The sequence below is a fragment of the Lissotriton helveticus genome, chromosome 10, assembly GCF_964261635.1.
Source record: "Lissotriton helveticus chromosome 10, aLisHel1.1, whole genome shotgun sequence".
In the NCBI taxonomy this organism is placed as follows: domain Eukaryota; kingdom Metazoa; phylum Chordata; class Amphibia; order Caudata; family Salamandridae; genus Lissotriton; species Lissotriton helveticus.
The window spans coordinates 1,013,634,765-1,013,648,061 of NC_136071.1; the positions used below are offsets into that span (position 1 = coordinate 1,013,634,765).

At 43.1% G+C, this 13,297-nt stretch overlaps 1 protein-coding gene across 1 annotated transcript in view; it reads left to right on the forward strand.

Annotated features, from left to right (window-relative positions):
• COL28A1 (collagen type XXVIII alpha 1 chain) overlaps positions 1-13,297 on the forward strand; it is a 621,255-nt gene that overhangs the window by 522,142 nt on the left and 85,816 nt on the right. Inside the window, exons 27-29 of the mRNA XM_078663712.1 lie at positions 6,372-6,440; positions 9,298-9,366; positions 10,765-10,845. Of these exons, the coding sequence (XP_078519838.1) occupies positions 6,372-6,440; positions 9,298-9,366; positions 10,765-10,845 (219 nt within the window). The remainder of the gene's footprint in view (positions 1-6,371; positions 6,441-9,297; positions 9,367-10,764; positions 10,846-13,297) is intronic.

The window sequence follows — 13,297 nt, forward strand, 5'->3', positions numbered from 1 at the left end:
TGCCACCACCAACCCTCAGAACATAATAGAAACTTTCTACATGCCAGGGGTGGAGGAGTCATTGATGAGAACACCAGTGTCACATCCTTCCTCACAATTGTTGTTCAGCAAGTGGAGATAGTTATCTTCCAAGAGCAATGGCACTCTCTGTCAGCTGGGGCACAATGTTTCCAGTCAGGCTATTCATTTACACATTTTGGTGTTCTAATGTTTGCCTGTTTGCCATAACACATTACTATATTGAATTAAGTATCATCGTCCTGTAAGGGAACACTCCTATTACTCTCCCTACCACACCTCTTCCAAGAACTGTCTATACCTCTGTATTCTTTACTTTTATTTTGCATTTTCTCATTGTGTTACCCCTCGCCTTTCCTCTCCCCGCACACTTTTCATCCGGCATTACTCAACCGTCCTCCCTTTGAAGTGGCTCTTAATAGTAGTCAACTTTTTGCCTTCAACCGCAGTTCAGCCGGTACCGCCAAGAGGCCCTTTCAAAGCCATTAGCACAATAAGTGTGTTAAAGTAACATAACATTCTTTCTCTGTCTTTTAGTACTCTGCCTCGGGAGTCCCTTTGCAGCCAAAACTAAACCCTGGGCCAAAGCATTGCAACATCAAAGGATCTATCTATAGGTGCCTATAGATAGACCCTTTGATGCTGCAGTGCGTTGGCCCGGGATTTCGTTTTGGTTCCAAAGGGACACTTCCGGAACAATGCTAAAAGACACTAGCATTGACAAAACCAATAGCTCTCGCATAGCCAAGACCTATTGTCTTGGCCATTGCTTGTTAATCTTGGCCTGTTTTTTCTCTGATCATTAAATAGTAGCTTCTATCAATCCATAGCCAATTGTAATCCTCCATCCCAATCTAACACTTCCCACTCAGAGCTAGGCACAGGGTAAACTATTGTACAGCTTGAGAAAAAGTTCTCTGTCAAAGAGTCCCCTCCTAGAGGTCTGCAGGGAACTGCAGTGCCCGCCCAGCGAGGAGAACTGCCCGATGGTGAAGCAGGCTACTACGGTGGGTGAGGGCCTATGCATCTTAAAATAGATGCCTTCAGTGTCAGATCTACAGTATCAGCAACAGTGTTGTATTGACATACCCATGGAAAAGCAAAATATTATTAGATAATTTAGTAAAGGAAGGGAGATGTGTGCTGAAGTGCCCAATTCCTCTCACACTTCCTGTTTGTTCTTGGATTCTTCAACAAGCTCCATTTACGCTGGACACTGGGAGTAGTTTATGGTGTGGTGTGGTGCCTGTCATCGTGATCTAATGCAGGCCAAACTTTCTGAAGTACTTTTATTTGTTTTGTCATTATTCCAGCAAGGTGTTTCTGTGGGCTCAGTAAAGAGTTGGTCATTTTGGCTTGTTTGTGTTTAACTTCTCACTCTTCCCCTTCCTCTTGTGATGCACTTTCTGAAAGATTTGACTTGTATGTTTCCTCCGAAACCTTTTGTCATGCCAAGGTTGGGGCTTCATTTGGGGGCATATTATCCAGCAGGGCTTTAAAATTATCGCCGTTTTAGCAGCAGAAAACGGCCACTACAGCGGCAATAATGGGCTTGATAATATGCCCTGGAGAATTCAAATAGAAGTCCATGTTCACACCAGAACATGGGTTTCTATTGGAATTCACAAGGCTATATTTTCAAGCCCATTATCGCCACTTTAACGGCAATTTTCTGCCGCTAAAACTGCGATAATTTTTAGCGCCCTGCAAGATAATATGCCCCCTAGTTCTTTGCTATTCTTTGGCAAGAAAAGATCCCCTGAGGTCCTGCGGTCATATTCCACCAGTGCTAAAGTTGCAACAATGGTGCTGGCAAGGGCAGTTTCTGTCCTGGACATGGCAAGAAAAGATCCCCTGAAGTCCTGCGGGCATATTCCACCAGTGCTAAAGTTGCAACAATTGTGCTGGCAAGGGCAGTTTCTGTCCTGGACATCTGCCACAATAAGATGTGGAATCTGATGCATACATTCTGCAACTGACTTGACATGTACTTCTGCAGTGAGGGTCATTTTGCCTTCTCGGTCCTACAAGACTTTCTGGTTTGAGGTCACTCCTCAGCCCCTTCGTCTTGAGGAAGTACTGCTACAGTATCAAGTCATATGATGAGTAATCTGCTGTTAGATGTTTTTAGCAGAATAACATGTTAGTAACCTTTGGTAATGCTTTTTCTGGTAGATACTCTCTAATTGCAGATCCCTCCATGCCCTGCCTCCTCACCATTCTGTGGAGTGGACATCTACACAGTGTAATAAGGTCCCAAGTTAGATTTCATCACACTGTCACCAATAACAATTTTACAATGATCAGTGTCTGAGGACAAAGAAGGAGAAAGAGTAAGAAAGTGACATTAGGACGCAGGACTTGTGCCTATATGAAGCCACCTCAATCGCTTACGGGTTGGCACAAGTTAGCCACAGAGCCAGACAGCGCCACTTGTCATCAAACAGGAGTCATTGTTGAGAGAATTTTCTGGATCCAGTCTGGCCATTGGGGTATTCTACAGGTGAGGAATCTGCAGTTACATAGACTATTTTTAGAAATGGGATTCCTGGTTGGCTAAGGTATGCACTCAGGCCAGGCAGGAAACAACACTCCAGTCAGGGTAAGCTAGATACACACTAAAAAATAACCTGTGTGCACCTTTTGTTAGGTTGGCTCAGAGCAGCCAGGCTTATCTAAAGAGGCAATATGGTAAGTATTTGTGCAAAACACTCACACAGTAACACAATGAATACATCCTAAAAGGACTCCACAAAACAAGCCCCAAACCACAGAAATCCAATGTATAGAAGTTGAGATGTTGACTTTTAAAAGAATAAATGCAGTAATTGCTTAAAAGCAAGTACTGCTAAAAAGGTTACTTTAGGTCATGCTGGACCGGGGCAAAGTCAAAGTTCAGGCTGATCGCTATGGGCCGCCGGCCGGCTACAGGACCCACACAGGCCCCAGTGAACAAAGTACCTTTCCTAGTCAAAAATCAGCAAGGTGTGTCGATGTTGAGGCCAGCAGGTGCAGTATGAGTCAATCTTCCCCACGCAGTGAAGGCAATGCGTCAGTTCCGAAGACAGGTGCTGAAGTCAAGGGGCGTTGAGCGATGCGCCAGATTCTGCCACGCAGTCGAGGGGATACATTGACCTCAACATGCTACAGTGGCGGTGATACGTGGTGCAATGCCTTGCTCTCTGGAGGAAAAGGGCTGGTTCCAAGGCGATGTGTCGATTTTACTCCTGCATCTGGGTAGATGTACCAGTTCTGCTACATGCAGACAGGAGATACATCAAAATCTGTGTTGCAAGTATCTGAGCCACTTCCAGTGAACCAGGTACAGGTTCAGGGGTAAATACTCTGATATTCCTGAGTCTTAAGCACCAGGAGACATGCCTACAAGCCATTGGAGATCACTTGGAGTGAAGGCAGAGACCAGCTGTCCTTGAGCAGAGTCAGAGAGTAGCAGGCAGAAGGGCAACTAACAGAAAAGCAGGCCTTCCTGATCAGCAGTCCAGTTGAATCATTTAAGCAGCATAGCAGTTCTTCTGGCAGAGCTTCAGTTACAAGTCCAGTAGTGTCTGATTTTAGGGGTCAGAGACCCAGTATTCATGCCTTTGATGTGGGGGTGACTTCAAAGCAGCTTTCCGACATGTACAAGTATCCCGTTAATCCCAGTCTTGTATGCCAGGCTATCAGGGGGGGGGGGGTAATCAGTCCTTTGTGTGAGGACAGGACACACACTAGTCAAGTGAAGTGTTAGCTGCTCCCTTCTATCCTGACCAGGCAAGGCAGATGTATGTAGATGGGTACTCAGACACACCTATCATTCCAGTGTTGTGGCTGTCTAAAGGGAATGTACAAAGTGTAGCTGTCACCCATCCCAGACGTGTATTGGAGACAGGCTGTCAGGCTATCAGGCTATCAGGCACACAGAACAGTAAGTGCAGAGAAATATCAACTTTCTAAAAGTGGCATTTCTAAAACAGTAATGTTACATCCAGCTTTACCAGTACAGAGGATTTATTAGCACCATTCCAAAGATATGAAACATGAAAAAGCTACTCCTCTCTGATCATGAATTACAACTTAGAAGTGTATTAAGAAATTCCCAATGCTAGCCTAGGAGAGAGGTCGGCCTCACAGTAGTGAAAAACGCATTTGGGTGTCTGTCACTACCTGGACATGTAAAGATTAAATACACATGTCCTATCTTTTACTTACATGGTACCCTGCCCTTAGGGTTACTTAGGGCCTACCTTAGGGGCCACCTATACGTAAAATAATTGGAGTTTGAGGATTAGCAAGCAGTTTTAACTGCCAAAGTTGAAGTGGCAGTAAACTGCACACACAGGCAATGCAATGCGAGACGGGTTTGAAAGGCTACTTCTGTGGATGGCGCACTCAGTGCTGCAGGACCACTAGTAGCATTTGACTTACAGGCCCTGGGTATATGTGATGCCACTTTACAAGGAACTTGCTAGTATATCAAATATGCCAATCAGGTATACACCAATGTCACCATGTTTAGGGGAGCATCACATGCACTTTCGCACTGGTTAGCAGTAGAAATGTGCTCAGAGTCCTAAGGGCAACAAAAAGAATCAGCAAAACGAGAGGAAAAGGGAAAAAGGTCTGGGGGAAGACCATCCTAAGGATGTCAGGTCTAAAACTATCTACCAGAAGGAGCATTACAAAAGGTAAGTATTGTGTTCTTCATGCCATCTGAGACACCCTCACTTAAGTCGTACTGATGCCCTCACTTGATGCTAGCACAATATTCCCAGCATGTTGAGGACATATGGCAGAGACATAGGGCAGCCTCAGCTATAGACCCTGCATCTCTCTTCAAAGGTCTCATGTAACCCTGAACCTTGTGCATCAATATCTTTTTTCTTTTGCCCATGAGCCTCACTGAATAATCCTTCAGCAGTTGATTATTGCATCTGTCCAGTGGCAGGACGGATACTGACTTTATTAAAGAACGTGAAACCTTCCTCCAGGAAAGTGATTTCAAAACTGCCATTAAGTCATTGTACTTTAGGCACGCTTGCCTATGGATTTTAACCATGCCCAGCATCATGACCGTTTAGACTCTACACTGACCACCTTGAAGACATCCTATGCATTAATGGACACATAATCATAGAACTGAAGGAGTCTGAGCACATCACTCCCACTATGATATAACTCTATGTGCTCCCTTTGCCGACTCAAGCCATCTTTAAAATCAGCTGCATTTTCTACTGTGCCATTACACCCAACAAACATGCCTATCTAGCTTACTACCTCATGTGCTTATTCATACACCTGCAGTAAGAATACGAACAGACCGGAGACGAAGACGTGAATAAGGCCCCATGCCTTCTTCTCTTCATCTATGCAGCCAGGTTATGGAACAATCTAACAGAACCACCACACCACTGCACCAGTTTAGGGAGGAGCTGATTGCACACCTCTTTAAAGAACACCACATCACAATGCATTAACAGTCCACTTCTGCTCTCACAATCCAGCTAACCCTTCAAGCACTTGTTCTCAGTATGTTTTGCTTTTACCCTCTACAGCTCTGCACTGCCCTTTTGGATAGGTTCACACTACTACATATATACACAGACATGGTCAAAAGTCTGTTAGAATTCATGGCAGCTTCAATAAAAGTTAAACACAAAAAAATCAAGCATCACCGGTACATCTCTGAGCCTTTTTTTAACTTGGTTTGAGAATTTACAAAACTTGGTAATGGGAATTTGCCCTTAGTCTGTAGGTACAACACTTACTACAGCCAGTAAGCTTTCAGGTTTCAGCCAACCTAAATTTATTGTATCTAAATTTTGATAACCTCTGAAATTATGTCTGAAGTTGATGGTATTACAAATGCATTATAACTTTGTAGACAACATCATTTCTAAGGCCAAACATTGTCAAAGAGGCTTTTGTGTATGCTCAAACTGGTGTGTTTTTAAGTGTTCACAAACTTACAAGCAACCTACTCTTGTTATTCCTGCTTCCCAACGCCTTTGTGGGACTTACACCTGCATAACTTTAATGGAGTTGTTTGTACAATTATGTAGGTGTAAAAGGATGTGAACCTGCTTGGTATTTTGGTTTTCTTTTTATGAATACTTAGCAGGTGTATATACAGCCATTCTCAGCCTTAGTACATTTGTAGCCGACAAAACATGTCTGAATCGATTCCAATAGATCTAAAGGGTAGTCACTTTTAATTAGTGCTTATCTTGAAAACCTGCCAAAAATGTAGACCTCGTGGACAAGGGTTGCACATCCATTGGAGCAGAGGACATGATTGTCATCATAAAATTATATCACTTTTGTTAACATATGGCTCTTACATATTTTGCATTCAGGGTGCAATGGGTCAGAAAGGCTTGCCTGGCCCAACTGGGCCTCCTGGATACGGCACTCAAGGGAACAAGGTAAATATAGTCTTCAGCATTACTGATCCATGCGTGGTTGTAAAATGTGTGCTCGGTTTCTATATGAACAATGAGCTGAGGTTTCTTTCTATGTTCTACTAACTGTACCATTTAATTTTGATAGAGCTTTAACTTTATTCTGTAGTTAAGTGCCAAATGCCCCAAATTGTCTTTTCAAGTAATAATTCAAAAATAAAGTTGTGAATCTTGAAAAAGGTTCATCGTGTAATCATAGAAAATCAGCATTCCTCTTACAGAGATAAATTGTGTTACAAAAATGTCATGAAGGTATTTATATATATTCACTGAAAAAACCCAAAGGTTACAGGCATGCTATAGTTCGGAAATAGAATTAAAAAAAACTTAGAAATGTATTGAAAAAACGAAAGGTTTCAGGGACATTATACTTAGGCCCAGATTTCACTAGTACAAAACCATAGAAATTCAGCAGTTATAGTTCCCTGAGCGAAGTATAACTTACGCCCCTGCAATGCAATGCTTATGTCCTCAAAAGTGACCCTGGGAAGGGATGTATGTTCACTGTAGTGTTGTCACTTAATTTAGAGCTGAATTCAGTGATGAGTGGTAACTTGAGTTCTGTCATAAAATGTTAAATGCCTTGCCCACCCTTCCCTGCATTCTTTGGCCTTCAGTCGCCTGGCCCATTAGAAACTGGTGGAAGACATTGTTTCTGATGTTGCAAACACTGCTGGCTCCTGCAGCACGAAGAACATCGGCAGGCATAACGTCACTGGAAAAGAGCAGCAGACCAGGTATCCCAATTCCCCCACCAACTTCAGCTGAGCCCCGTATGTTCAAACTCTCTCCTAAACAGAAGTAGCCTTGTACACAAAGCCACATACATTTCTCTGACGTGTTGGATGAAACTTTCAGCATGGCAGGAACATTTCTATTATTGGTCTCCACAGAGAGTTCTTTCCCATACCCCAGGGGTCACAGAAGAGAACCGCAAATCAGGGCTTCAGAATGGGTTTAGAGTCATGAGAGGCACCCCCCGCGTCTAGGGGAGGGGTGCCTTTAGTGGGATTTAGTGCCGAGGGAACGGTGTCGTTTCCCTGAAAGTGGGCAAGGGAGGGATGCCTGAAATGCGAGTATAGAAGGAGGTGCATTGGCGGTCCCTTCCCGTAGGTGATAAAATACCCGGAAGCAAGGGAGTAGCCCTCTTTGTCGTCTTGCGGCTCGGAGTGGCCAGAAAGGCGCAGCGGGAACAGTTGGCTTGGGGTGGCTACCTGGGCCCGGCGGCGTTGTCGGCAACTCGCAAAGTTGAGGGGGCCTCACGCGTAGTGGGGAAGCTTGCGGGGCATCATTAGGATGTCATTGGCATCAATTATAATGACAGTGTACTTAGGGGCGTTTTTCAATACAGGTTAGCGAGGGGAAAAGCCTGCGGCGGGAAACATGTGGGCGTGTGACGGGCTTGTCTCGATGAATGTGCCGTTTCTTATCGGGAAGCGCGGCTCGGCGTTACTAAGGTGGGAAACACTTTGAAGTGTTAACGTGTGGGTTGTTTCGGCATCCACCGCGATGATGCTTACAAGCTTGGTGTTTGTTTCCGAGATGTGCCAGTCTGAAAATCGTGCTTTAACTTGGAGAAATATTCAGTTAAAACAATTGTACTTTAGCCAGTGCAAGCGCTTAATACAGACATTCTTCAGCCAGTGCAAGCGCTTAATACAGACGTTCAGCGGTGTACGGATTCAGGGCTGCTGCTCACAGTATGGCCCATTGGCTTGTGACCACAAGCAGAACACCTGGGTGGAGGGTCTGGTGAGATATGAGGCATGATCCATTGGGGCAAGTCATAAGGGGCAGTGTCAATGTAGTAACTCATGCAGGTGCAGCTCAGTGGGTGGTTTGGTTACACCTGTCACCTGTCACAGTTTCCTCCTCGACACAACTCATGCTACAATGACAGGACAGGTGCAATACATTTATTCATCTACTCGTGCTTTGTGGGAGGGGTTTCCTCCATCACACTTGCAGGGTATTGCTCCAACACCAGTTCTCTAAATGGGTTTGTTATTCTGAGACACATTTACCTGCTTCGAGTAGGTGGTAAATGTGTGGGGGGGCCTTTACTTTCGGTAGCGAAGTGGGGGGCGCAGGGTAATGAGGGCTTAGTTTCAGAGTGGGGTTGGGAGGGGAGGGCATCCTATTGCAGTAGCTTCCTGCAGGTTCACTACCGAATCCAGGCCAGGTGTCTGGGACCTGATCAAACCACCCCTAAATACAGTGGGACATGGGTAGTGCGGTGCCGCTTTGGGGATACCAGACTGCCAGATGCGTAATGGGGGGGTGTAGCTGTTTTCTTACTTCACTCTCTGTGCACCGTGCCCCTACGTTGTCATTTTATCATGGCTAAACTTTTCATGGCAAAAACTCTTGATTTACACAATTACTGTCTTGTACCAGTTCAGCATTGAGTTAGAATCTCTGTGAAGTGTCATTAGTAGGGCTTCTGTCATGCACTGTGTGGGCACTAACGAGTTGCACTTTCATTGTGTAGATCTTCTTTGTACTCACAGTAGGCGATGTTTTGGTTTTAGGTTGGGTTCAGGTATTACACAGATATTTTACCCTTATTTTCTTGGAATAGAGAGGTTTGGTATGCCTCATTTTGAAGTAACATTCTACTGAAGGCACCTCAGCAAAACACACTCCCTTTATGGAGTAACGTTAAGAACCCTGTTAAAAGTTTTGAAAAATCAATTTCAAAAAGAACATTTCAAATGAACACTATATGTGATAAAAATAACTTCCACTATTTAAAAATAGTATTTTATAATCCTTTTATCCCATTTCTCTCTGTAATATTATTTTTACATTTGTCCAACAGGGAGAACAAGGACATAAAGGTTTACCTGGACCAAAGGGTTCACCTGGACATGGAATACCTGGGCAAAAGGTAAAAGCCAAATATCGTTCAGGCAGCCTGGATGGCATAATAATTTATATGATACATTCCTCTCTGTGTATGGTAGGTCTGAGTGGATTGTGGAGCTGTGTTTGTGTGTGAAGGTTGGTTGAGAGCAGCTGTAGGCTGGTTGAGAACAATGTTCTTACTCCTCTTCTTGGTTGTAGTTCTGTACTCAAAACGTAATTAAAAAGTTCAAACATTTCTGGTGTCAGTGTCTACATTACACTTAAGGTGAGTGCATCCCCACTTCAATCCTACTTCTGTATAACTCTTCTAAATCAAAACTGATGATTTGTGTGCCCTGTCACAGATCAGGTAAAAGTCCTGGAGACAATGAGGATTCTGTGTAAAGAAAATGCAAATGTGTTATCTTGACTAAGTCAAACTTTGAAGAGGCATACTTTAAGGTTTTGTGTGAAGCCAGTCCCTAGTAGTCTGATGATTCACCTAAGCATTTTAAGTTGAAACCAGCTCTAGATGTGTGGGGGACAAATGTGAGGATTTAGAGCAAAAAGTTATGTTTATTGGACAGCGTATTATTGGTAGGGTCCCAATTAGGTACCTTTATTATTAGCATGTTCTTGGTGTCATCTGTGTAGTTCTAGATGCTTAAGTTTCATTCTAAGTAAATTTGCACAAAAGGTTGACTATAGATAATAATACTACTAAGTACCTCCTCTAGGGATGAAGAAGCCAAAATCAAGAGGATCCAAGACCCTTGTGGATTCCACAAATAGCTGGAGTTGGTTGAGCACTGTTTTTGCTAGTAGTTTGTCCAGATGGTGAAATTTGATACAAGCCTAAAATGTGCATGGTCAGACAGGTTTAATTTTTTTATGTGGGTCACAGCTGCAGGTTTTACAATGGGGGAAAGAGGCTGCACATGCCATAAAATATTTATTGACACAGCGGGCAGTTTTAAAATTTATTTGAGTGTTGGTGGTTGGCAAGGATCCATGGTGAAGTATGAACATTTACTTGAATGTATCTAATTCTCACCTATATAAAACAGGCAGCTACAACAAAGTTGAAAAGATAAGTATTATCCTTCTGCCTCAGAAGAAGCAGAATATGGATTGGTAGTTCGAGTTTCCTGGCACAGTGCCTTTTAATTTGGCTTTCAGTAAGTCAATTTTGTACAGTCCTATCTTTTTATGTGCGAAGACTCTGCAGTCATAAAGATACTACTCATAAAATACCTTTGTGAATACCAAACAATTGTAAATTTACACAAGCATGTACGTTTACCTTTGAGAATCAGGCCCACACTTTCCTAAGTACCTTCACTCATGCAACATGTAACCTGTGGGTGTGTGTTGTGCACCAAAACACAGTTGTTTATTTACACCCGATGATTGTTTCGTTATTGTTCTTGCTTTGTGACAGGGAGATTATGGACAAAAGGGTGAAGTGGGAAAAAGAGGTGACAAAGGAGAGATTGGTGATCTTGGACCTCAAGGACCTAGGGTAAGACTTTCTAGTTTATGCATCTTTATCACAGCCACTATGTTAAAAGTAAAAAATAACAAAAATTCAACCCGGTGACTTACTATGGATATGAACTGCATAGAACTACATAAAAATCACAGAAACAGGTCCATGACCTAATCACAATGTAAACAGGAATGTCAAAGATAATTAGTATCAACAAATCTGACTGTCACCATACAATATGTAAATGTTTTACAACGTCCTGTTGACTGAACTACATCTATACAAGGATCGCCTTTGTTCAGACACCTGGTTTGGAGTGCAGTTCACAATGACGCCTTTTTAGATCTGGCCTTTGAGACAGTTTTAACTGCCTCGTCAGACTACTATTTTCCCAAGAAATCATGCAAAATATACATAATTATGCGTTTGGTCAGCATGCTTCATCCATTGGTCTGTTGAATTGCCATTTGCATTTTGCTTCCACCCACCACAGCACACTGCATGGGGCAGTTGTCCAACCCATTTTCCCCAATGGTTCCCTTCATTCTGGAACTGCACAAAATGTGTGCACCATATTCACATGCACATTTAATAAACGTTTTGTATATAAAAAATGGCTAATTATTTTGCTTGCACTGCAGGTGCCCAGTTAGATGGTGATTTATTTTATGTATAACACATACGGAATTTAGGCCTTGTGTGTGGTAGTGGGGGCTAAATGACTAATCACTAGTGGTATGTTGGACTTGCTAGTCATGTCCACTTATATGGGGGGAAAAAACTAGTTCTTTTTAGTTACCCTCACACACCCTAGTGGTGTCATGCTTTATCATCGGGTCACCCCGACTCCTAAAAGTCGAGGTGGGCTCAACCACAGTGTTGGGTAGCTCTTTGAGAGATGAAGGATGGGGATTTCTAAGATAAAATACCTCAATCAGGCCCCTGGTTTCCCTTTATTCGTGGGTCTGGTTGGGTCGTTAAAAATATATATTTAAAAATGGGTCTTGTTTGGATTTTAATGGTCCTATGACCCTAGTGCTGACATGTTTCAGTCCATACAGATGGCCGTAAAGGTCCAGGACTTTCTTCAGGGCTGGGAACAAACCTCCTCTATGTGTGGGGAGTATATAGGAAGGGGAGTCCCTATCCTACCAATGTAGCGAGGGAAGAGTAGCTTCTCCTCGTGTATGTTTCAAGGTATCTCTGTGATGCCAGGCTCCATCTGTGGAAAAAACATATTATCAATTGCTACTATAGACTAGATCCTATATCCTGAGGTATATGACCGCCTCCGTATTACAATTCGTGTGGGACCTTTGTTCCCACGGAGTCGTTAGGCCGAGATCTAGGTGTGTTGTATGTTCAGTGAACTCACATGCTATGCACATTCCACAAGGGAAGTGTCCCATCACTGGTTGTGTATTCCAGAGGGTGGTTTGGGTGTTAGTTTTTGGTTGAAAGCTGTTCGTATGTACCAATGAGTCTTTTAGACTTTTGTTCTTTTTTAAGGAGAACATAGGTTTATCAAACTTGAGTTGGTTCGAAGTCAATATATTCCATTTTTTGTTTATGATTTTCTTAATTTGATTGGAAGCTGAATTGAATGTGGTCATGCAAATCAGTTGTTGGGATTCTGGTGATTCATACGTTTCAAGGAGAGATTCCCTTGGTGTATTGCGTGCTCTCTTTTTGGCATGGAAATGGAAATGGAACTAGTTGACCTCATAAATACAAGTTGGTATACATTATAAATTCAAAATACAATCTGCTTCAAATATGATTCTAATCACCCTCCCGAAAAAACCACACTGAGTGTGCATACTAACATTAGAATGACACATATAAACACTGCATCTCCCAGGTGATTCTGATAATCGTCTGCAAGTCCGTGTTTTAAAAAAAATACTTTGTCTAAATAGACTTATAATAGCCCCTACTTTGGCATGTAAAATTAGGGCGTACATGAATGTATCTGTTGTTTATAACTTAAGTCCACCTAAAAGACCTGCCTAAAAGCACCTCGTAACACGAGTAATCACGTCACTTGTTCCGCCTTCACACTACAAATCCCATGATCCTCGCGATCTGCATGGGCGGGACTTCCGTTCGCCGAACCATTCAGACAAGGCTTTCCGGTTTTTCTACACATATGCGCAGTCACGCAGCCCCCTCGGCTGTCGATTCAGAACAAGCCGGGGACCGAGACCGCCATACAATGAATGGAAGAGAGTACTCATAATCTGAGTAAGTAAAAACAGTCATCGGGTTATAGCCCCATCCGCTTGATAACGCGAGCGTCCTTGCCACTTTCATTTTATTTTGGGCTCGGTAGCACATATGTAAACTCTCCCAGAGTACAATAACTTTGGACCTTTTCACTTATGACTACATTGGACCTCTCATCAGCATCTCTCAGTCCGTCGAGAAGCCCTAAGCCCTCCGAATTGGGTAAGTGCGAACAAAGATACTAATGCATGTAAAGCAC